The sequence below is a fragment of the Procambarus clarkii genome, chromosome 30 (genome assembly GCF_040958095.1).
Source record: "Procambarus clarkii isolate CNS0578487 chromosome 30, FALCON_Pclarkii_2.0, whole genome shotgun sequence".
Classification (NCBI taxonomy): Eukaryota; Metazoa; Arthropoda; class Malacostraca; order Decapoda; family Cambaridae; genus Procambarus; species Procambarus clarkii.
In genome coordinates, this window is record NC_091179.1 from 31438185 (window position 1) to 31462144 (window position 23960).

The window sequence follows — 23960 nt, forward strand, 5'->3', positions numbered from 1 at the left end:
GAACCTAAATTTATCTAGTAGATAACCGTTGTTCTTTATTGTGTTAATATTTTGTACACTTATTAACCCCCTCGTTATACCCATTTGTTCATTGGAATACTTCAATCATATGCTGCCTATTTCTTCACTTTTCTAGAAGATGAAAATTGGCCTTAAACAAAATTAAGCTTTAAATTAATCTGTCTTCACATGGGAGGTTTCTAATTTCCTTGACTATTAGGTCCAGGTGTCTTTTTAACATCAATAAGTTAGTATCACAAGTTATCATATACAGGTTTCCTAGGAAGCTTTACAAGAACTCATATATTTATATCTAAAATAAAAACTCCCTGCGGGAAACACCGAACATGTCTACCCTGAGGACGTTATACATAGCCAATCCTGACCCGAGCGTGAAATAGTGTAATGACGAGTCTGAAATATAAAACGTGTACTCCCAAAAAAGCTGAAATATTTACTGCTGTTATGTCTGGCCCCAGTCCGACTCCAATCCGGCTCCAGTCCGACTCCAGTCCGGCAACAAAAAGGCACCAGTCCGGCTCCAGTCCGCCCCCATTCCGGCCCCAGTCTGCATGCTGATAACTCATTCCGGAGTGAGAGTTGCAGCCACAATAGTCAATGCATGCATTCATGACCTGACATTTGGGGGCGATCTGTTCTAAGCCAGGGGGTTAGGTTTTCATCACCTGTGATAGGTCAGAATATTTTTATCAGCTGGGCTGTGCTCCCTCGCTGTGGCTGTATCTGCGGTGTTGTATCAGAATAGTGTGATTTGTCCGCTGTGTTCACTCGACTAAATGTGTGTCACTCCCGTGTTGGACAAGCAAATTGTGTGTAGCTCAGGTGTTGAACCAGTATTTTCCTTGGGGCACCTGTTTTTACCTAGTACATTGTTTGTGGCACCTGTTTTGAGTTAGTATGTTGTATGTAACTCCTGTATGCCGTCAATACATAGTGTGTAACTCCGGTTTTGAAATATTACACCGTAGGAAACTCCTCTTGATCCCGTATAATGTGTGAAGCTCTTGTAAAGACCTCCATCAAACGAGCCAGATGCCAGACCTCCACCACACGAGCCAGCTGCCACACCTCCACCACACGAGCCAGCTGCCACACCTCCACCACACGAGCCAGCTGCCAAACCTCCCCCACACGAGCCAGCTGCCACACAAACACACGAGCCAGCTGCCACACCTCCACCACACGAGCCAGCTGCCACACCTCCACCACACGAGCCAGCTGCCAAACCTCCACCACACGAGCCAGCTGCCACACCACCACACGAGCCAGCTGCCACACCTCCACCACACGAGCCAGCTGCCACACCTCCACCACACGTGCCAGCTGCCTCACCACCACACGAGCCAGCTGCCACACCTCCACCACACGAGCCAGCTGCCATACCTCCACCGCACGAGCCAGCTGCAACACCTCCACCACACGAGCCAGCTGCAACACCTCCACCACACGAGCCAGCTGCCACACCTCCACCACACGAGCCAGCTGCCAAACCTCCACCACACGAGCCAGCTGCCACACCACCACACGAGCCAGCTGCCACACCTCCACCACACGTGCCAGCTGCCTCACCACCATCACACGAGCCAGCTGCCTCACCACCATCACACGAGCCAGCTGCCACACCACCACACGAGCCAGCTGCCACACCTCCACCACACGAGCCAGCTGCCACACCACCACACGAGCCAGCTGCCACACCACCACACGAGCCAGCTGCCTCACCACCACACGAGCCAGCGGCCACACCTCCACCACACGAGCCAGCTGCCACACCTCCACCACACGAGCCAGCTGCCACACCTCCACCACACGAGCCAGCTGCCACACCTCCACCACACGAGCCAGCTGCCACACCTCCACCACACGAGCCAGCTGCCACACCACCACAAGAGCCAGCTGTCAGACCCCCACCACAAGAGCCAGCTGTCAGACCACCACCACACGAGCAAGCTGCCAGACCTCCACCACACGAGAAAGCTGCCAGGTCTCCACCACACGAGCCAGCTGCCACACCTTCACCACACGAGCCAGCTGCAACACCTCCACCACACGAGCCAGCTGCAACACCTCCACCACACGAGCCAGCTGCCACACCTCCACCAAACGAGCCAGCTGCAATACCTCCACCACACGAGCCAGCTGCCAGGTTTCCAACACACGAGCCAGCTGCCACACCTCCACCACACGAGGCAGCTGCCAGGTCTCCACCACACGAGCCAGCTGCCAGGTCTCCACCACACGAGCCAGCTGTCAGACCTCCACCACACGAGCCAGCTGCCAAGTCTCCACCACACGAGCCAGCTGCCAGACCTCCACCACACGAGCCAGCTGCCAGGTCTCCACCACACGAGCCAGCTGCCAGGTCTCCACCACACGAGCCAGCTGCCAGGTCTCCACCACACGAGCCAGCTGTCAGACCTCCACCACACGAGCCAGCTGCCAGGTTTCCACCACACGAGCCAGCTGCCAGACCTCCACCACACGAGCCAGCTGCCAGACCTCCACCACACGAGCCAGCTGCCAGGTCTCCACCACACGAGCCAGCTGCCAGGTCTCCACCACACAAGCCAGCTGCCAGGTCTCCACCACACAAGCCAGCTGCCACACCTCCACCACACGAGCCAGCTGTCACACCTCCATCACACGAGCCAGCTGCCAGACCTCCACCACACCAGCCAGCTGCCACACCTCCACCACACGAGCCAGCTACCAGACCTCCACCACACGAGCCAGCTGCCAGACCTCCACCACACGAGCCAGCTGCCAGACCTCCACCACACGAGCCAGCTACCAGACCTCCACCACACGAGCCAGCTTCCACACCTCCACCACACGAGCCAGCTGCCAGGCAACAGACCCGCAAGTTGTACAGGTCTGTTCCCTCACTATCTTATGTTATTCGATATTTCAACAAAAAATTAAGAACTTTCTCCATTCAATTTTACTCGGACGAGCTCGTAAGTTTTGATAACGTTGTCGGGGAGGCTACGAGAGGCCACTTAGGCCAAGTGAAACGATCTCTGGCCCAGTAATTGTCTTCAGGAGAGTATTACCCGGTTTTTAGGATCTGCCAAGTTTACCACTGAAATTTAAATGAGTGCCGTCTGCTGCTGCTATGGCAAGGTCTGCGGTGCCTAGGACAAGGTTTGTGGCGTCTATGGCAACGTCTGCTGCGTCTGTGGAAACTTCTGCTGCTGTTCTGTAGCAGGTAAGGTCTGCTGCTACTATGGCAAGGTCTGCTGCTACTATGGCAAGGTCTGCTGCTACTATGGCAAGGTCCGTTGCTACTGTGGCAATGTCTGCTGCTACTATGGCAAAGTCTGTTGCTACTGTGGCAAGAACTGGTGCTACTATGGCAAAGTCTGTTTCTACTGTGGCAAGGACTGGTGCTACTGTGGCAAGGTCTGCTGCTACTATGGCAAGGTCTGCTGCAACTGTGGCAAGGTCTGCTGCTACTATGGCAAGGTCTGCTGTTACTATGGCAAGGACTGCTGCTACTATGGCAAGGTCTGCTGCTACTATGACAAGGTCTGCTGCTACTATGGCAAGGTCTGCTGCTACTATGAAAAGGTCTGCTGCTACTATGACAAGGTCTGCTGCTACTATGGCAAGGTCTGCTGCTACTATGACAAGGTCTGCTACTACTATAGCAAGGTCTGCTGCTACTATGAAAAGGTCTGCTGCTACTATGACAAGGTCTGCTGCTACTATGACAAGGTCTGCTACTACTATGGCAAGGTCTGCTGCTACTATGACAAGGTCAGCTGCTACTATGACAAGGTCTGCTGCTACTATGGCAAGGTCTGCTGCTACTATGACAAGGTCTGCTGTTACTATGACAAGGTCTGCTACTACTATGGCAAGGTCTGCTGCTACTATGGCAAGGTCTGCTGCTACTATGCCAAGGTCTGCTGCTAGTAAAGCAAGGTCTGCTGCTTCTAGGAAACGTCTGCTGCTTCTATGGCAACGTATCACTCTCTTCTTCTGTACTTACACCAATGATATTACACCCTCGCCACACCCGATCGTAATATTCGCCGTATACTGAGTATATTCCCCCACCGCTCCCAGTCAATTGCTATACCAACAGTATATCGACTCTCCTGGTCTACCTCAGTATACTCTCCCACCGCTGGCAGATGTATATACACCCATCAGTTGCCCTCACTCTCTCCCTCTCTGTGTCATACACCCATCTCTTTAATCTCACTCCCCTTCCCTCTCTCCTGGTGAAGGGCGCGTAATAGTGAGAAAATATCTCTCATTTTCTGAGTCTCTCTCACCTCCACAACCCGTCTTCCTTAATAGACTGTTGCGTGCGCACCACTTCCACCTTGTCCTTGGAAGACAAGAGGACTGAAACACAATCAGGGGCCTGGTAGCCTGGTGGATAGCGAGCAGGACTCGTAGTTCTGTGGCGCGGGTTCGATTCCCGCACGAGGCAGAAACAAATGGGCAAAGTTTCTTTCACCCTAAGTGCCCCTGTTACCTAGCAGGAAATAGGTACCTGGGAGTTAGTCAGCTGTCACGGGCTGCTTCCTGGGGTGTGTGTGTGTGTGTGGGGTGGGGGAAAAAAAAAGTAGTTAGTAAACAGTTGATTGACAGTTGAGAGGCGGGCCGAAAGAGCAAAGCTCAACCCCCGCAAAAACACAACTAGTAAACACAATGAAAGTAGTGAAAGTAATAACAGCCTTACTCATCAAGGTTCTAAGCCTGTTATTGTGTGTATATTACATATATGAGGCCTAGGCTACGCTCGGTTAAGCCTGGAAGAATTTTTAAGCAATTAATTAATAGAAATTTGCACCGTTGACTTTGCAGTCTGAAAAATTCAGGAAAAAAACAAATTTAGATATTCTTAGGCCTAGTATATAACACACATATGTTCAATATAAGGCCTAAAATATCGTGTATTAGACCTGGGCTGGGCTCCTACAGTCTGTTACAGTACTGCTGGGCTCCTACAGTCTGTTACAGTACTGTTGGGCTCCTACAGTCTGTTACAGTACTGCTGGGGCTCCTACAGTATGTTACAGTACTGTTGGGCTCCTACAGTCTGTTACAGTACTGCTGGGGCTCCTACAGTCTGTTACAGTACTGCTGGGCTCCTACAGTCTGTTACAGTACTGCTGGGCTCCTACAGTCTGTTACAGTACTGTTGGGCTCCTACAGTCTGTTACAGTACTGCTGGGGCTCCTACAGTCTGTTACAGTACTGCTGGGGCTCCTACAGTCCACTTCATAAACCACTTCTCTGTTACACTCGGGGACGTTAATTGTAAAAGGCTCCTGACACGCTCCTCGATATTCTTGTGTAGTGAACACTCACAGTTCTCCAAACAGACTTACAATGAAGAACAAACCTCAGAACAGAACGTGAAGAACTGACGACGTTTCGGTCCGTCTTAGACCGTTATCAATCCGTATCTAAAACAGCCCGAAAGCGTTATCATTTCTTCCTTCGTTGTGATGTATTTGACTTCCTGATTCACTGCGTTAACAACCTGGTTCATGGTTCGCAGAGAACTTAACGAGTCCACGTAAGAGTCCTGTGCATCTCTGCTGGTTAATGTTGCCTTCTTGAGGTTATCTTGAGATGATTTCGGGGCTTTTAGTGTCCCCGCGGCCCGGTCCTCGACCAGGCCTCCACCCCCAGGAAGCAGCCCGTGACAGCTGACTAACACCCAAGTACCTATTTACTGCTAGGTAACAGGGGCATTCAGGGTGAAAGAAACTTTGCCCATTTGTTTCTGCCTCGTGCGGGAATCGAACCCGCGCCACAGAATTACGAGTCCTGCGCGCTATCCACCAGGCTACGAGGCCTTGGGTTGAATGTGCGTACAGTTTACGGGGTACAACGCGCTCCTCAACCCAAGGTCGTCATTGATATGGACGACCTCGTTAAGTTTCGGAGCTCGTAAACGGTTTAGTGAATTGGGACTTAAGCTCCGTGATGAAGCCAAGTGGGTGAGATCTCAAGTTCAGTGCTCTTTGAATCTTGTGCGTTGTCTCAGAGGCACTCATTGCCCCCTGAGACACATTGCCCATGATACACACAGTCCCTGAGACACACTGACCCTGAGACACACTGACCCTGAGACACACTGCCCCTGAGACACACTGCCCCTGAGACACACTGTCCTTGAGACACACTGACCCTGAGACACACTGCCCCTGAGACACACTGCCCCTGAGACACACAGTCCATGAGATATTCTGCCCCTGAGACCCACTGCCCCTGAGACCCACAGCCCCTGAGACCCACTGACCCTGAGACACACTGCCCCTGAGACACACAGTCCATGAGATATTCTGCCCCTGAGACCCACTGCCCCTGAGACCCACAGCCACTGAGACCCACAGCCCCTGAGACCCACTGACCCTGAGACACACTGCCCCTGAGACACACTGACCCTGAGACACACTGACCCTGAGACACACTGACCCTGAGACACACTGACCCTGAGACACAGCCCCTGAGGCTGGTACATAAGCTGGAGAGACAGGCAGGTGTAGCTGGTAAGGTGCTCCAGGGGATAAGGGAGTACCTAAGCAATAGGAAGCAGAGAGTTACGGTCAGGGGTGAGACCTCCGATTGGCGTGAAGTCACCAGTGGAGTCCCACAGGGCTCATTACTCGGTCCTATCCTTTTTCTGATATATGTAAATGATCTCCCGGAGGGTATAGATTCATTTCTCTCAATGTTTGCGGACGATGCCAAAATTATGAGAAGGATTAAGACAGAAGAAGACTGTTTGAGGCTTCAGGAAGACCTAGACAAGCTGAAGGAATGGTCTAACAATTGGTTGTTAGAGTTTAACCCAACCAAATGTAATGTAATGAAGATAGGTGTAGGGAGCAGGAGGCCAGATACAAGATATCATCTGAGAGAGGAAATTCTTCAGGAGTCAGAGAAAGAAAAAGACTTGGGGGTTGATATCACGCCAGACCTGTCTCCTGCAGCACATATCAAGATGATAACTTCAGCGGCATATGCCAGGCTGGCCAACATACGAAAGGCATTCAGAAAGTTGTGTAAAAAATCATTCAGAACTTCGTATACCACATATGTCAGGCCAATCCTGGAGTATGCGGCTCCAGCATGGAGTCCAAATCTAGTCAAGGATAAGACTAAACTGGAAAAGGTTCAAAGGTTTGCCACCAGACTAGTACCCGAGCTGAGAGGTATGAGCTACGAGGAGAGACTACGGGAATAAAACCTCACTGCGCTGGAAGACAGAAGAGTTAGGGGGGACATGATCACCACATTCAAGATTCTGAAGGGAATTGATAGGGTAGATAAAGACAGGCTATTTAACACAAGGCGCACACGCACAAGGGAACACAGGCGGAAATTGAGTGCCCAAACAGTCACACAGATATTAGAAAGAACTTTTTTAGTGTCAGTGTGGTTGACAAATGGAATGCATTAGGAAGTGATGTGGTGGAGGCTGACTCCTTACACAGTTTCAAGTGTAGATATGATAGAGCCCAATAGGCTCAGGAATCTGTACACCTGTTGATTGACGGTTGAGAGGCGGGACCAAAGAGCCAGAGCTCAACCTCCGCAAACAGAACTAGGTTAGTACAACTAGGTGAGTACACTGTTCCCTGAGACACACTAACCCTGAGACCCACTGCCCCTGAGACACACTGTTCCCTGAGACACACTGACCCTGAGACCCACTGCCCCTGAGACACACTGCCCCTGAGACACACTGTTCCCTGAGACACACTGTTCCCTGAGACCCACTGTCCCTGAGACACACTGTTCCCTGAGACACACTGACCCTGAGACCCACTGCCCCTGAGACACACTGTCCCTGAGAAACACTGCCCCAGAGACACTCTGCCCCTGAGACCCACTGCCCCTGAGACACACTATCCCTGAGAAACACTGCCCCTGAGAACTACTGCCCCCCTGAGACACACTGACCCTGAGACACACTGTCCCTGAGACACACTGTCCCTGAGACCCACTGTCCCTGAGACACACTGACCCCCTGAGACACACTGCCCCTGAGACCTACTGCCCCTGAGACACTCTGCCCCTGAGACACACTGCCCTTTAGACACATTGCCCCCTGAGACACACTGACCCTGAGACACACTGTCCCTGAGACACATTGTCCCTGAGACACGCTGTCCCTGAGACATGCTGAACCTGAGACACACTGTCCCTGAGACACACTGTCCTTGAGACACTGTCTCTGAGACTCTCTGCCCCTGAGACACACTGCCCGTGAGACACTCTGCCCCTGAGACACTCTGCCTCTGAGACACACTGTCCCTGAGACACACTATCCCTGAGACACACTGTCCCTGAGACACACTGTTAATAAGACACACTGTCCCTGAGACACACAGTTCCTGACACACACTGTCCCTGAGACACACTGTCCCTGAGACTCACTGCCCCTGAGAAACACTCTCCCTGAGATACACTGTCCCTGAGACACACTGTCCCTGAGACACACTGTTAATAAGACACACTGTCCCTGAGACACACTGTCCCTGAGACTCACTGCCCCTGAGACACTCTCCCTGAGACACACTTCCCCCTGAGAAACACTGCCCCTGAGATACACTACCCCTGAGACACACTGCCCCTGAGACACACTGTTCGTGAGACACACACTGCCCCTGAAACACACTGCCCCTGAGATACACTACCCCTGAGACACACTGCCCCTGAGACACACTGTTCGTGAGACACACACTGCCCCTGAGACACACTGTTCCTCAGACACATTGACCCTGAGACACAATGCCCCTGAGACACACTGTCCATGAGACACACTGTCCTCTGAGACACACCATCCCCCTGGCAACAGGGGAACTGCCAGAAATTTGGAAAGCAGCTAAGGTAGTCCCGATATACAAGAAAGGGGATAGACAGGAGGCACTGAACTACAGGCCAGTGTCCCTAACCTGCATACCATGCAAGCTGATGGAGAAGATTGTGCGAAGAAAGCTAGTGGAGCACCTGGAGCGAAGAAACTTTGTATCACAGCATCAAAATTGATTCAGGGATGGCAGGTCCTGCCTCACAGGGTTACTTGAATTCTTCCACCAGGCAACAAAAATAAGGCAAGAAAGAGAAGGGTGGGCAGAATGCATATTTTTGGATTGTCACAAAAGCCTTTGATACAGTACCACACAAGAGGCTAGTGAAAAAGCTGGAGATGCAGGCTGGAGTGAAAGGGAAGGTACTCCATTGGATATAGGAGTAACTAAGCAACAGGAGACAACGAGTCAATGTAAGGGGTGAGGTCTCAGATTGGTGAGACGTTACGAGTGGAGTCCCGCAGGGGTCAGTCCTTGGACCTATACTGTTTCTGATATATGTAAATGATCTCCCAGAGGGTATAGAATCGTTTCTCTCAATGTTTGCCGATGATGCAAAAATTATGAGGATGATTGAAACTGAGGACGATAGTAGGAGGCTACAAGATGACCTAGACAGACTGAGTGAATGGTCCAACAAATGGCTGTTGAAGTTCAACCCGAGTAAATGCAAAGTATTGAAACTATGCAGTGGAAACAGGAGGTCAGACACAGGATACAGAATAGGAGATGAAGTACTTATTGAAACGGACAGAGAGAAAGATCTAGGAGTTGATATCTCACCAAACCTGTCTCCTGAAGCCCACATAAAAAGAATAACGTCTGCGGCATATGCGAGGCTGGCTAACATCAGAACAGCCTTCAGGAACCTTTGTAAGGATTCATTCAGAATCTTGTACACCACATATGTAAGACCAATCCTGGAGTATGCGGCCCCAGCATGGAGCCCGTACCTTGTCAAGCACAAGACGAAGCTGGAAAATGTCCAAAGGTATGCCACTAGACTAGTCCCAGAACTAAGAGGCATGAGTTATGAGGAAAGGCTGCGGGAAATGCACCTTACGAAACTGGAAGACAGAAGAGTAAGGGGAGACATGATCACAACCTACAAAATCCTCAGAGGAATCGACCGGGTAAACAAGGATAAACTATTCAACACTGGTGGGACGTGAACAAGGGGACACAGGTGGAAACTGAGTACCCACATGAGCCACAGAGACGTTAGAAGGAACTTTTTCAGTGTCAGAGTAGTTAACGGATGGAATGCATTAGGCAGTGATGTAGTGGAGGCTGACTCCATACACAGTCTCATATGTAGATATGATAGAGCCCAGTAGGCTCAGAAATCTGTACACCAGTTGATTGACAGTTGAGAGGCGAACCAAAGAGCCCAAGTCCAACCCCCGCAAGCACAAATAGGTGAGTACACTGACCATGAGACACACTGCCCCTGAGACACACTGTCCCTGAAACACGCTGTCCCCTGAGACACAATGACCCTGAGACACACTGGCCCTGAGACACACTGCCCCTGAGACACACTGCCCCTGAGACACGCTGTTCCCTGAGACACAATGACCCTGAGACCCACTGCCCCTGAGACACACTGCCCCTGAGATGCACTGTCCCTGAGACACGCTGTCCCCTGAGACACACTGACCCTGAGACACACTGTCCCTGAGACGCACTGTCCCTGATACACGCTGTCCCCTGAGACACACTGACCCTGAGACACACAGTCCCTGAGACACACTGCCCCTGAGAAACTCTGCCCCTGAGACCCACTGCCTCTGAGACCCACTGCCCCTGAGACACTCTGCCCCTGAGACACACTGTCTCTGAGACAAACTGACCCTGAGACCCACTGCCCCTGAGACCCACTGCCCCCTGAGACCCACTGTCCCTGAGAAATTCTGCCCCTGAGACCCACTGCCCCTGAGACCCACTGCCCCTGAGACACTCTGCCACTGAGACCCACTGCCCCCTGAGACCCACTGCCCCTGAGACCCACTGCCCCTTAGACAATCTGCCACTGAGACCCACTGACCCTGAGACAAACTGACCCTGAGACACACTGTCCCTGAGACACACTCACCCTGAGACACACTGTCCCTGAGACACACTGCCCCTGAGACACACTGTCCCTGAGACACACAGACCCTGAGCCACACTGTCCCTGAGACACACTGACCCTGAAACAAACTGACCCTGAGACACACTGCCCCTGAGACACACTGTCCCTGAGACACACTGACCCTGAGACACTCTGTCCCTGAGACACACTGTCCCTGAGACACACAGACCCTGAGACACACTGTCCCTGAGACACACTGTCCCTGAGACACACTGACCATGAGACACACTGCCCCTGAGACACACTGCCCCTGAGACACACTGTCTCTTAGACACACTGTCTCTTAGACACACTGCCCCTGAGACACACTGCCCCTGAGACACACTGCCCCTGAGACACACTGACCCTGAGACACACTGCCCCTGAGACACACTGACCCTGAGACACACTGACCCTGAGACACACTGTCCCTGAGACACACTGTCCCTGAGACACACAGACCCTGAGACACACTGACCCTGAGACACACTGTCCCTGAGACACACTGTCCCTGAGACACACAGACCCTGAGACACACTGTCCCTGAGACACACTGTCCCTGAGACACACTGACCATGAAACACACTGTCCCTGAGACACACTGTCCCTGAGACACACTGTCCCTGAGACACACTGTCCCTGAGACACACTGACCCTGAGACACACTGACCCTGATATCTATTTGTGCTCACCTATATGTGCTTGCAGGATCGAGCATTGCCTCTTGGATCCCGCCTTTCTATCTATCGGTTGCTTACAGCAATGGCTCCTGTCCCATTTTCCTATCATACCTAGTTTTAAAATTATGAATAGAATTTGCTTTCACAACCTGCACCTTAAGTTCATTCCATTTTTCCACTCTCACGCTAAAAAAAAAATCCTAACATCTCTGTGACTCATCTGAGTTTCCAGCTTCCACCCGTGTCCCCTCGTTCTGTTATTATTACGTGTGAACATTTCATCTATTTCCACTTTGTCAATTTCCCTGAGTATTTTATATGTTCCTATCATATCTCTTCTCTCCCTTTTTTTCAAGTGTCGTAAGGTTCAATTCCTTCAGCCGCTTCTCATATCCCATCCCTCGTAACTCTGGGGACAAGCCTCGTGGCAAACTTTTGAACTTTTTCCAGGTTCCTTATGTGTTTCTTCAGGTGAGGACTCCATGATGAGGCGGCATACTCTAAGACTGGTCTCACGTAGGCAGTATAAAGAGCCCTTAAAGCCTCCTCACTTAGGTTTATGAATGAAATTCAAATTTTCGCCAGTGTTGAGTACGCTGCTGTCGTTATTCTATTTATATGTGCCTCAGGAGTTAGATTAGGCGTTACTTCCACTCCCAGGTCTCTTTCTCGAATCGTTACAGGTAGGCAGTTCCCCTTCATTGTGTACTGTCCCTTTGGTCGCCTATCACCTGATCCCATTTCCATAACTTTACATTTGCTTGTGTTGAACTCCAGTAGCAATTTCTCTGACCATCTTTGCAACCTGTTCAAGTTGTCTTGGAGGATCCTTCAATCCTCATCTGTCAACTCTTCTCATTAATTTTGCGTCATCCGCGAACATTGGCATGTAGGATTCTACTCCTGTAAACATGTCATTAACGTATATTAGAAATAGAATTGGTCCCAGTACTGATCCTTGAGGTACTCCACTCGTTAATGTTCGTCAATCCGACTTCTCGCCCCTTAACGTTACTCTCTGGCTCCTTACCCATGCAAGAGCCTTTCCGCTTACTAAAGAACTCTTTTCTAAAGAACTGCCTTTAGAAACTTGTGTAAGGAATCGTTCAGGACCCTGTATACCACTTATGTAAGACCAATCCTGGAGTATGCAGCTCCAGTCTGGAGTCCACACCTTGTTAAACACAAGACAAAGTTAGAGAAGATCCAGCGGTATGCCACCAGGATCGTCCCGGAACTGAGATGAATGAGCTACAAGGAAAGGCTAAAGGAGCTGAACCTCACATCCCTGGAAAACAGAAGAGTAAAGTGGAGACATGATAAGCACCTATAAAATTCTCAGAAGATGGAGAGATCTACATTTTCAAATGTAGATGTGATAGAGCCCAGTAGGCTCAGGAATCTGTTCACCAGTTGATTGATTGTTGAGAGGCGGGACCAAAGAGCCAAAGCTCAACCCCTGCAAGCACAATTAGGTGAGTACATACACACACATTCCCAAGAAGGAGCCCGTAACCGCTGTCTAATGCCTAGGTACCTATTTACAGCTAGGTGAACAGGCGCATCAGGGTGAAAGAAACTGCCCATTTGTTCAGATGACGTATTTTTGTATAACTCAAAAGTTAAAACTCTCATGAACGCTAAACAAACACTACTTTATCTGCTAACTGCTCAAATCATTGCCTTATCATGTTAATAACTATCTACGGGCTCACCATAGCCCGTGTTACTTGAAACTTTTTTGTTCCAGGTAGCGAATCTTTAACAACAACAACTTATCACGTTAGGATGTAAAGAACAAATGACAAGTGTTTTATACAAGTTTATTCGGGATAGGAAGAATATTTAGAGTATTATGTGTACTCATTCTCCGTAACATAAGAGTTCCTTCAGTTACCTAGAGTGAGAGCACCTGAGGTTCCCATCTGCTCCGTGAGCTGTATACCTGTATATGTTTACATAGAAGCCCTCAACCTGCACCTTTCATCTTTTCTTGTGACTAGTTGTAGTAATGTGATGATAAGTCGAAGGCGAATGGACTAATACGAACACAAACTGATTCTGATTGGCCTGAGACCACACGTGAGGCTTACAATGAAAAATTCTCAAAATCATAAAAGGATTCCTAATTATATACAAGAACGAATAAAAAGGACTGAAACTAATATAGAATATTCCTCAACAAAATATGATAATTGCAGGAGAATATTTGCTTCGATCTCATTACCGTTGAGGGGAAAAATAGAGCTGATGTCAGTGAAGAGGACTGACAAATTGTGAGCATCTCCCTCTCATTACTCTCACCATCAGCTGTATTTGATGAAGTTAATTGGTTTGTGAGGCCACAGCTGGGTAACGGAACCAATTATGTGAAGGTTCCACCTGCCTCATGCCTCCCAGATGCCTCGCATATGCTACCCACATGCCTCCCTCATGCCTCCCTCATGCCTCCCACATGCCTTCCTCATGCCTCCCTCATGCCTGCCACATGCCTCCCTCATGCCTCCCACCTGCCTCCCACATGCCTTCCTCATGCCTCACTCATGCCTCCCTCATGCCTCGCACATGCCTCCCTCATGCCTCCCTCATGCCTCCCTCATGCCTCGCACATGCCCCCTCATGCCTCCCTCATGCCTCCCTCATGCCTCCCTCATGCCTCCCTCATGCCTCCCTCATGCTTCCCTAATGCCTCGCACATGCCCCCCTCATGCCTCACTCATGCCTCCCTCATGCCTCCCTCATGCCTCCCTCATGCCTCGCACATGCCCCCCTCATGCCTCCCTCATGCCTCCCTCATGCCTCGCATAGGCCCCCCTCATGCCTCACTCATGCCTCGCACATGCCTCCCACATGCCTCCCTCATGCCTCCCACATGATTCCCACATGCCTCCCACCTGCCTCCCACATGCCTTCCTCATGCCTCCCTCATGCCTCCCACATGCCTCCCACATGCCCCCCTCATGCCTCACACATGCCCCCCTCATGCCTCACTCATGCCTCCCTCATGCCTCCCTCATGCCTCCCTCATGCCTCGCACATGCCTCCCACATGCCTCCCTCATGCCTCGCACATGCCCCCCTCATGCCTCCCTCATGCCTCCCTCATGCCTCCCACATGCCTCCCTCATGCCTTCCTCATGCCTCCCACATGCCTCCCTCATGCCTCCCACATGCCTCCCTCATGCCTCCCACATGCCTCCCACATGCCTCCCTCATGCCTCCCACATGCCTCCCTCATGCCTCCCACATGCCTCCCTCATGCCTCCCACATGCCTCCCACATGCCTCCCACCTGCCTCCCTCATGCCTCCCTCATGCCTCCCTCATGCCACCCTTACACCTCCACATGCCACCCTCACACCTCCCACATGCCTCCCACATGCCTCCCACATGCCTCCCACATGCCTCCCACATGATTCCCACATGCCTCCCACCTGCCTCCCACATGCCTTCCTCATGCCTCCCTCATGCCTCCCACATGCCTCCCTCATGCCTCCCACATGATTCCCACATGCCTCCCACATGCCTCCCTCATGCCTCCTACATGCCTCCCTCATGCCTCCCACATGCCTCCCACATGCCTCCCACCTGCCTCCCTCATGCCTCCCTCATGCCTCCCTCATGCCACCCTTACACCTCCACATGCCACCCTCACACCTCCCACATGCCTCCCACATGCCTCCCACATGCCTCCCGCATGCCTCCCACATGATTCCCACATGCCTCCACCTGCCTCCCACATGCCTTCCTCATGCCCCCCTCACACCTCCCACATGCCTCCCACATGCCTCCCTCATGCCTCCCACATGATTCCCACATGCCTCCCACCTGCCTCCCACATGCCTTCCTCATGCCTCCCTCATGCCTCCCTCATGCCTCCCACATGCCTCCCTCATGCCTCCCACATGCCTCCCACATGCCTCCCTCATGCCTCCCACACACCTCCCACATGCCTTCCACACACCTTCCACATGCCTCCCACATGCCTCCCACCTGCCTCCCTCATGCCTCCCACATGCCTCCCTCATGCCTCCCACATGCCTCCCTCATGCCTCCCACATGCCTCCCACATGCCTCCCACCTGCCTTCCTCATGCCTCCCACATGCCTCCCTCATGCCTCCCACATGCCTCCCACATGCCTCCCTAATGCCACCCTCACACCTCCCACATGTCACCCTTACACCTCCACATGCCACCCTCACACCTCCCACATGCCACCCTCATGCCTCCCACATGCCTCCCACATGCCTCCCTAATGCCACCCTCACACCTCCCACATGTCACCCTTACACCTCCACATGCCACCCTCACACCTCCCACATGCCACCCTCACACACCACACATGCCACCCTCACACCTCCCACATGCCACACTCACACCTCCCACATGCCACCCTCACACCTCCCACATGCCACCCTCACACCTCCTACATGCCACCCTCACACCTCCCACATGCCACCCTCACACCTCCCACATGCCTCATACATGTTGGGAAGAAAACTTACTCTCTATTAATTGATTGATATTTAATTAATAGATTAATTTAAATTAATCGAAGGACCACTCTATTTTGACTGAAAAGGGAAACAGATAATTAAATGATAAGGACTGAAACACCAGTGCCTATAGATAAGAAACTATTAAAGATTATTCCATAAACTTCAATGGGCTGTATAATATTAATGTTCGAGAATAAACTTCCCTTCCTTCACAAAATGTGAGGTTAATACCTGAAGTTATCTTCTCCCAGTACGCTTCATCGAGGCTGGTTCTTCCTCGACTAAAATTACTAATTTCTACTAAATACTATATTAAGAAACATTAGATAAATTGATTAATGGTAAAAAGGTTATATGTTGATTAACCAAGAAATTATTCTCATTTGACTTTTATAAGGCTATCATATTACGTTAGATATCTCAAATCAAATAAACTAAATGTCTTCGACTGATAATCGATTCTAGAATTTTCTCACTCAAAGAAACAATAGAAAAGGGTTCAGCTGCTTAGCTGTAATAGTGAACGGAGAGGTAGAGGTGCGATGGCGTTGTCTGCTACTTGCTGCAACACGTGAGCTCGAGCATGGCGTGGGAACATGAGGACCACGACCGCTTACAACACAAGCTGAAATTTCAACTGAATATACCAATTGTTTACACCTACTATCTAGTATCCTCACTATGCCATAGAAGGAATAAATTAATTCCTTATGGACGTACTTATTGTTTTAGAGGTCGCGTGGCGTAACGATGGACAGTGCACAGTAAAAAATATATAGAGAGATCTCATGATATAACTAATACTAGGGCACTTAACCTGCTGGTTGTCCACCGAAGCAATCACAGATTGCTACTGAGCAATTGCACGCTCCTAGGCCGATTAACTGCAAGGGCCTAACGTAGAATTGATGGAATTCGACTCTCCCGGGACGCACGATGTGATTGTTGGCGTCTGAACAAGGCAAAACTCAGCTGAGAATAATGGCGTCTCTCAGCCTCCCTCCCTCAACTCGTCTCACGCATTCACAGCAGAATTTAATAATCACGGATAATTCTTTTCCGTGTAATTACTGATGTAAGGCGTTAATGAGAACCGGGTTGCAATTATAGGGAATTAAATAATATCATATTCTCGTTAAATGGTGTTAATCGAGAAATGGAGAGAAATTTTCTTTCCTCCATAGCATTCGTACGTAACAGATAAAACTGTTACTTGATAATAATCTCAGTTAACAACTTTCGGTTTTGGATTATTGGGAGCTATATTATCCGTAGTTAATTATTGTAGGGAATACTGATAATTTTAGAGAACCACATTCAATTCTCTAACATATTGGGAATAAATATGTTTAGATGGACATTATCTGACGCAATCCTGCCTCTCGATGTCGTGAGAATATTAGCAAAATGCTCAGATAAAGAAATACTAATTTATGTTAACACTGCTGTTAGTGGAATTAATTACTACTGTAATTAGTATACAATAATGATGTATTATAATACAATGGGAGTGTGACAGTGTTGGAAATTTCCAACAATACACACCTCCCACATGCCTCCCACACACCTCCCACATGCCACCCTCACACCTCCCACATGCCTCCCACACACCTCCCACATGCCACCCTCACACCTCCCACTTGCCTCCCACACACCTTCCACATGTCACCCTCACACCTCCCACATGCCACCCTCACACCTCCCACATGCCACCATCACACCTCCCACATGCCACCCTCACACACCACACACACCTCCCATAGGCTTCCTACACACCTCCCACATGCCTCTCAAATGCCTCCCACACACTTCCCACATGCCACCGTCACACCTCCCCACATGCCACCCTCACACCTCCCACATGCCCAACTCACACCTCCCACATGCCTCCCACACACCTCCCACATGCCCCACTCACACCTCCCACATGCCACCCACACACCTCCCACATGCCTCGCACAAACCTTCCACATGTTACCCTCACACCTCCCACATGCCACCCTGACACCTCCCACATGCCTCCCACACACCTCCCACATGCCTCCCACACACCTCCCACACACCTCCCACACACCTCCCACATACCTCCCACATGCCTCATACACACCTCCCACATGCCTCCCTCACACCTCCCACATGCCTCCCACACACCTCCCACATGCCTCCCACACACCTCCCACATGCCTCCCACACACCTCCCACATGCCACCCACACACATCCCACATGCCTCACACACACCTCCCACATTCCACCCTCACACCTCCCACATGCCACCCTCACACCTCCCACATGCCTCCCACTCACCTCTCACATGCCTCCCACACACCTCCCACGTGCCACCCTCACACCTCCCACATGCCTCCCACTCACCTCTCACATGCCTCCCACACACCTCCCACACACCTCCCACATGTCTCCCACACACCTCCCACATGCCACCCCTCACACCTCGCACATGCCTCCCACACACCTCCCACACACCACCCACATACATCCCACACACCTCCCACATGCCACCCCTCACAACTCTCACATGCCTCCCACACACCTCCAACACACCACCCACACACCTCCCACACACCTCCAACACACCTCCCACACACCTCCCACACACCTCCAACACACCACCCACACACCTCCCACACACCTCCCACATGCCACCCCTCACAACTCTCACATGCCTCCCACACACCTCCAACACACCTCTCACATACCTCCCCCACACCTCCCACACACCTCCAACACACCTCCCATATGCCACCCACACACCTCCCACATGCCACTCACACACCTCCCACATACCTCCCACACACCTCCCACATACCTCCCACACACCTCCCACATACCTCCCATATGTGCCCTATAACGTACCGCACAATATGTACGAGAACAGGTCTCTAATCCCGTCGAGAATCCATACGATCCTGGTCCCATTCTGATAACAAAAACAATCCTCTTCTGTGGTTGAGAGCTCATTAACTCGTGTCACTATGTGGCTTATAAAGTGGCTCTGACCTTGTCCATGGAGGACAGGACAATATATATATATATATATATATATATATATATATATATATATATATATATATATATATATATATATACATAAATATATAAGTATGTTGGTTATCATTGAATTATATTACCATTAACGTACTCCGTCCTCACACACGTGGGGTTCACAGTTCGAGTCTCCTAGTGCCCAGGTGAATGTATTGGTTACCATTGTAAGCGAATAGAAACGTTTGTGTAGACAATATGCTGAGGATTTATGTATACCTATTAGAAGCTCTTTCGTTCATGTGGTTCCGAGGATCAGTGTCCCTGCGGCCCGGTCTCTGACCAGGCCTCAGAGTTGGATATGTTCGAACTCTTACCATGCTTGAAGTTTAACGAGTGATTTATTACGTAGTTGATCAGGTTATCTTTGGAGGTGTTCAGTTCCTGTTTGAACTTGGTGAGAGAACGGCTGTTACTGCCTCTTATGTACAGAGGGCGTTGAACAGTATTAGACCCTCGTAGTCTTGGAGTCTCGTAGTCTTGGAGCCTCGTAGTCTTAGACCCTCGTAGTCTTGGACCCTCGTTCTCTTGGACCCTCGTAGTCTTGGACCCTCGTAGTCTTGGTCCCTCGTAGTCTTGGAGCCTCGTAGTCTTAGACCCTCGTAGTCTTGGACCCTCGTTGTCTTGGACCCTCGTAGTCTTGGACCCTCGTAGTCTTGGACCCTCGTAGTCTTGGACCCTCGTTGTCTTGGACCCTCGTAGTCTTGGACCCTCGTTGTCATGGACCCTCGTAGTCTTGGACCCTCGTAGTCATGGACCCTCGTAGTCATGGACCCTCGTAATCTTGGACCCTCGTAGTCTTGGACCCTCATAGTCTTGGACCCTCGTAGTCTTAGCCCTCGTAGTTATTTGTGGACCTTTTTAATGCCATTTTGCATTTCTGTTATTAGGTCTTCTAGTCTCGTTTGTAATGATTTCCGTGCATAAATTATTCCCACACATCTTGCATACACATTCTACACACCAACCATACACATTGTACACACCTACCATACATATTCTACACACCTACCATACACATTCTACACACCTACCATACACATTCTACACACCTACCATACATATTCTACACACCTACCATACACATTCTACACACCTACCATACACATTCTACACACCTACCATACACATTCTACACACCTACCATACACATTCTACACACCTACCATACACATTCTACACACCTACCATACACATTCTACACATCTCCCATACACATTCTACACACCTACCATACACATTCTACATACCTACCATACACATTCTACACATCTCCCATACACATTCTACACATCTACCATACACATTCTACACATCTCCCATACACATTCTACACATCTCCCATACACATTCTACACACCTACCATACAAATTCTACATACCTACCATACACATTCTACACACCTACCATACACATTCTACACATCTACCATACACATTCTACACATCTCCCATACACATTCTACACATCTCCCATACACATTCTACACATCTACCATACACATTCTACACATCTCCCATACACATTCTACACATCTCTCATACACATTCTACACACCTACCACACACATTCTACACACCTACCATGCATATTCTACACACCTACCATACACATTCTACACATCTCCCATACACATTCTACACATCTCCCATACACATTCTACACACCTACCACACACATTCTACACACCTACCATGCACATTCTACACACCTACCATACACATTCTACACACCTCCCATACACATTCTACACACCTCCCATACACATTCTACACACCTCCCACAATCTCTCCACACATGAACCTTACATATAAGAACAAAGGATTGAAACGATATTTTAAAAGTTAATGTGAATTGAAAAATTAGTGAATTTTAACCCATTTTATCATTCACACAAAAATTACGGATACATACTCACTATCACACTCCTGCAACTCACTATCACACTCTAGCAACTCACTATCACTCTCCAGCAACTATCACACTCCTGGAACTCACTTTCACACTCCAGCAATTCACTATCGCACTCCAACAACTCACTATCACACTCCAACAACACACTATCACACTCCAACAACTCACTGTCACACTCCAACAACTCACTATCACACTCCAACAACTCACTATCACACTCCAATAACACACTATCACACTCCAGCAACTCACTATCACACTCCAACAACACACTATCACACTCCAGCAACTCACTATCACACTCCAACAACACACTATCACACTCCAGCAACTCACTATCACACTCCAGCAACTCACTATCACACTCCAGCAACTCACTATTACACTCTAGCAACTCACTATCACTCTCCAGCAGCTCACTATCACTCTCCAACAACTCACTATCACATTCGAGCAACTCACTATCACACTCCAGCAACTCACTATCACACTCCAGCAACTCACTATCACACTCCAGCAACTCACTATCACACTCCAGCAACTCACTATCACACTCCAGCAACTCACCATCACACTCCAACAACACACTATCACACTCCAGTAACTCACTATTACACTCCAACAACTCATTTTCACACTCCAACAACTCACTCTCACACTCCAGCAACTCACTATCATACTCCAGCAACTCACTATCACACTCCAACAACTCACTATCATACTCCAGCAACTCACTATCACACTCCAACAACTCACTATCACAATCCAGCAACTATCACACTCCAGCAAGTCACAGCTTCATCAAGACTGTTGAACAATGACCTGACCAAAGGAACTGACCAAAATGTTGAAAAGGTTTTCAGGCTTGGAAAGTTCAACAAGGACAGGGACCAAATGATAAAGGTGGTATTCATGAGCGAAATCACGAAAGAGGAACTGTTAGCAAGGAAGTGCTGTCTAGCAAAGGTAGAGAAGTTCAAAAAAGTATTCCTGCAGAGGGATATGACAAGGGAAGAGAGAATACGGACAGCAGACGCGAGGAAGGAGCGCAGGGAGAGAGAAAGAAATCAGAGTACCACAACCCAGAACCCTACAATCCCAGAGGGAAGTGGAGAGCCTTCCTCGAACAGTGCAACAGCCACAGGGATTGGGGTACCACCCCAACATTCTACCCAACAGACACCCAACTGCCCCATCCCCTGTCAGCCCTCCACTAAGTACCCACCTAGGGCACCTTCCCCCCACCCACCCCCTCCTCCCACTCACCCCTCTCCCCAGGACCTCCCTTCTCCCCCATCCCCCAAGCCCTCCCTTCTCCCACATGCCTTCCCTTCTCTCCCACCCCCAAGCCCTTCCTTCCCCCCTCCCCCCTAAGCCCCCCACTCTCCCCCACCTCACCTAAGAATTCCCCTCTCCCCCACTCCCCTAAACCCTCCCCTCTTCCTCACCCACCTCAGCCCTCCCTTTTCCCCCACGTCCCCCAAGCCCTCCACCCTTTTCTCCCCCCCCCCAAGCCCCCCCATCTCCCCTATCCCCCAAAGCCTCTCCTCCCCCCATGCTTCCCCAACCCTCCCTCTCTCACCCCCACCAACTCTCCCCCAAAGCCTTTCCCGCCCCCCCCCCATGCTTCCCCAACCCTCCCTCTCTCACCCCCACCAACCCTCCCCCTCTCACTCTCCCCCCCAAGCCTCTCCCTCTCCCCTCCAACCCTCCCCCTCTTACCCACCCCCTGTACCCTCCCCCTCTTACCCACCCCCTGTAACCTCCACCTCTCCCCCACCACCCCAAGCCCTCCCTCCTCCACCAATCTCCCCGTGCCAGGTCCCCCCAGCTCCCACTCACCCCAGATCCCAAAGGTCCCCCCCAGAGAGGAAGCAGAAGAGAGTGAGTTTCAGGGTGATGTACTCGAACATAGATGGGATCACAAGCAAGACAAGTGAACTAAGGGAAAGAGAACAAGAAGTTAACCCAGATGTAATTGGACTCACTGAAACAAAACTCTCTGGAATCATAACGAATGCCGTGTTTCCCCAGGAGTACACAGTAATAAGGAAAGAGAGGGAAGGTAGGGGAGGAGGCGGAGTGGCCCTACTCATGAGAAAGGAATGGAGTTTTAAGGAGATGGCCATCCCGGGCTGTGAGGAGTTCAGAGACTACATAGCAGGCACCATAACAATGGGAGGACCAAGAATAGTAGTAGCAGTAATATACAACCCTCCACCAAATGACAGAAGACCCAGTCAAGAGTATGAAAACAACAACATGGCAGTTAACACTATAATTGAGAGAGCAGCCTCTGTTGCCTGTACAAATAGATCCCACCTGCTCATCATGGGCGACTACAATCACGGAAGGTTTGACTGGGAGAACAAGGAACCGCATGGAGGCGAGGATACGTGGAGAGCCAAACTATTGGAGGTGGTGACAAACAACTTTTTAACCCAGCATGTTGGAGTACCCACAAGGATGAGAGGAAATGACGAACCAGCGAGACTCGACATAGTCTTCACTCTGAACAAATCCGAGATAAGAGAAATCGGTTTTGAGGACCCAGTAGGAATGAGCGACCACAGTGTACTGGTGTTTGAGTACTTGATTGAAGAAGGGTTATTGAACTCGAGGAGGGATACTGAAACCAAAAGGTTAGCATACCGAAAGGGAAACTATGAGGGGATAAGAAAATTCCTAACAGATATAGCATGGGAAACAGAGCTCAGGGGAAAGATGGCCCAAGATATGATGGATTACGTCACGCAGAAGTGCAAGGACGCAGCAAACAAGTTTGTCCCAGTCCAAAAGGAAAACAGAGAAATGAAAATGAGAAAC

At 50.2% G+C, this 23960-nt stretch overlaps 2 protein-coding genes across 2 annotated transcripts in view; both read right to left on the reverse strand.

Annotated features, from left to right (window-relative positions):
- Positions 1 to 913: 913 nt before the first annotated feature.
- Positions 914 to 19539, reverse strand: LOC138370026 (uncharacterized PE-PGRS family protein PE_PGRS46-like). Its single transcript, XM_069333797.1, has 3 exons — positions 19439 to 19539; positions 3102 to 3979; positions 914 to 2862 (listed from the first exon to the last, which is right to left on the reverse strand). Exons 1-3 carry the CDS (start codon positions 19537 to 19539, stop codon positions 914 to 916), a joined length of 2928 nt encoding a protein of 975 aa, XP_069189898.1.
- A 1629-nt stretch (positions 19540 to 21168) lies between these two features.
- LOC138370027 (putative golgin subfamily A member 6-like protein 19) overlaps positions 21169 to 23960 on the reverse strand; it is a 38839-nt gene continuing 36047 nt past the window's right edge. The window contains exon 2 of the mRNA XM_069333798.1: positions 21169 to 21906. Coding sequence (XP_069189899.1) covers positions 21169 to 21906 — 738 coding nt within the window. The remainder of the gene's footprint in view (positions 21907 to 23960) is intronic.

Excerpts from the sequence above, each read along its gene's own strand:
- LOC138370026 (XM_069333797.1), bottom strand. The coding sequence starts at position 19,539 with ATGGTAAGAGTTCGAACATATCCAACTCTGAGGCCTGGTCAGAGACCG. Across the intron at positions 3,980-19,438 it reads AACGAAAGAGCTTCTAATAG|AAGCAGCAGACGTTTCCTAG; the intron begins GTATACATAAAT and ends ACGTTGCCATAG. Across the intron at positions 2,863-3,101 it reads CACTCATTTAAATTTCAGTG|CTGGCTCGTGTGGTGGAGGT; the intron begins GTAAACTTGGCA and ends GTTGCCTGGCAG.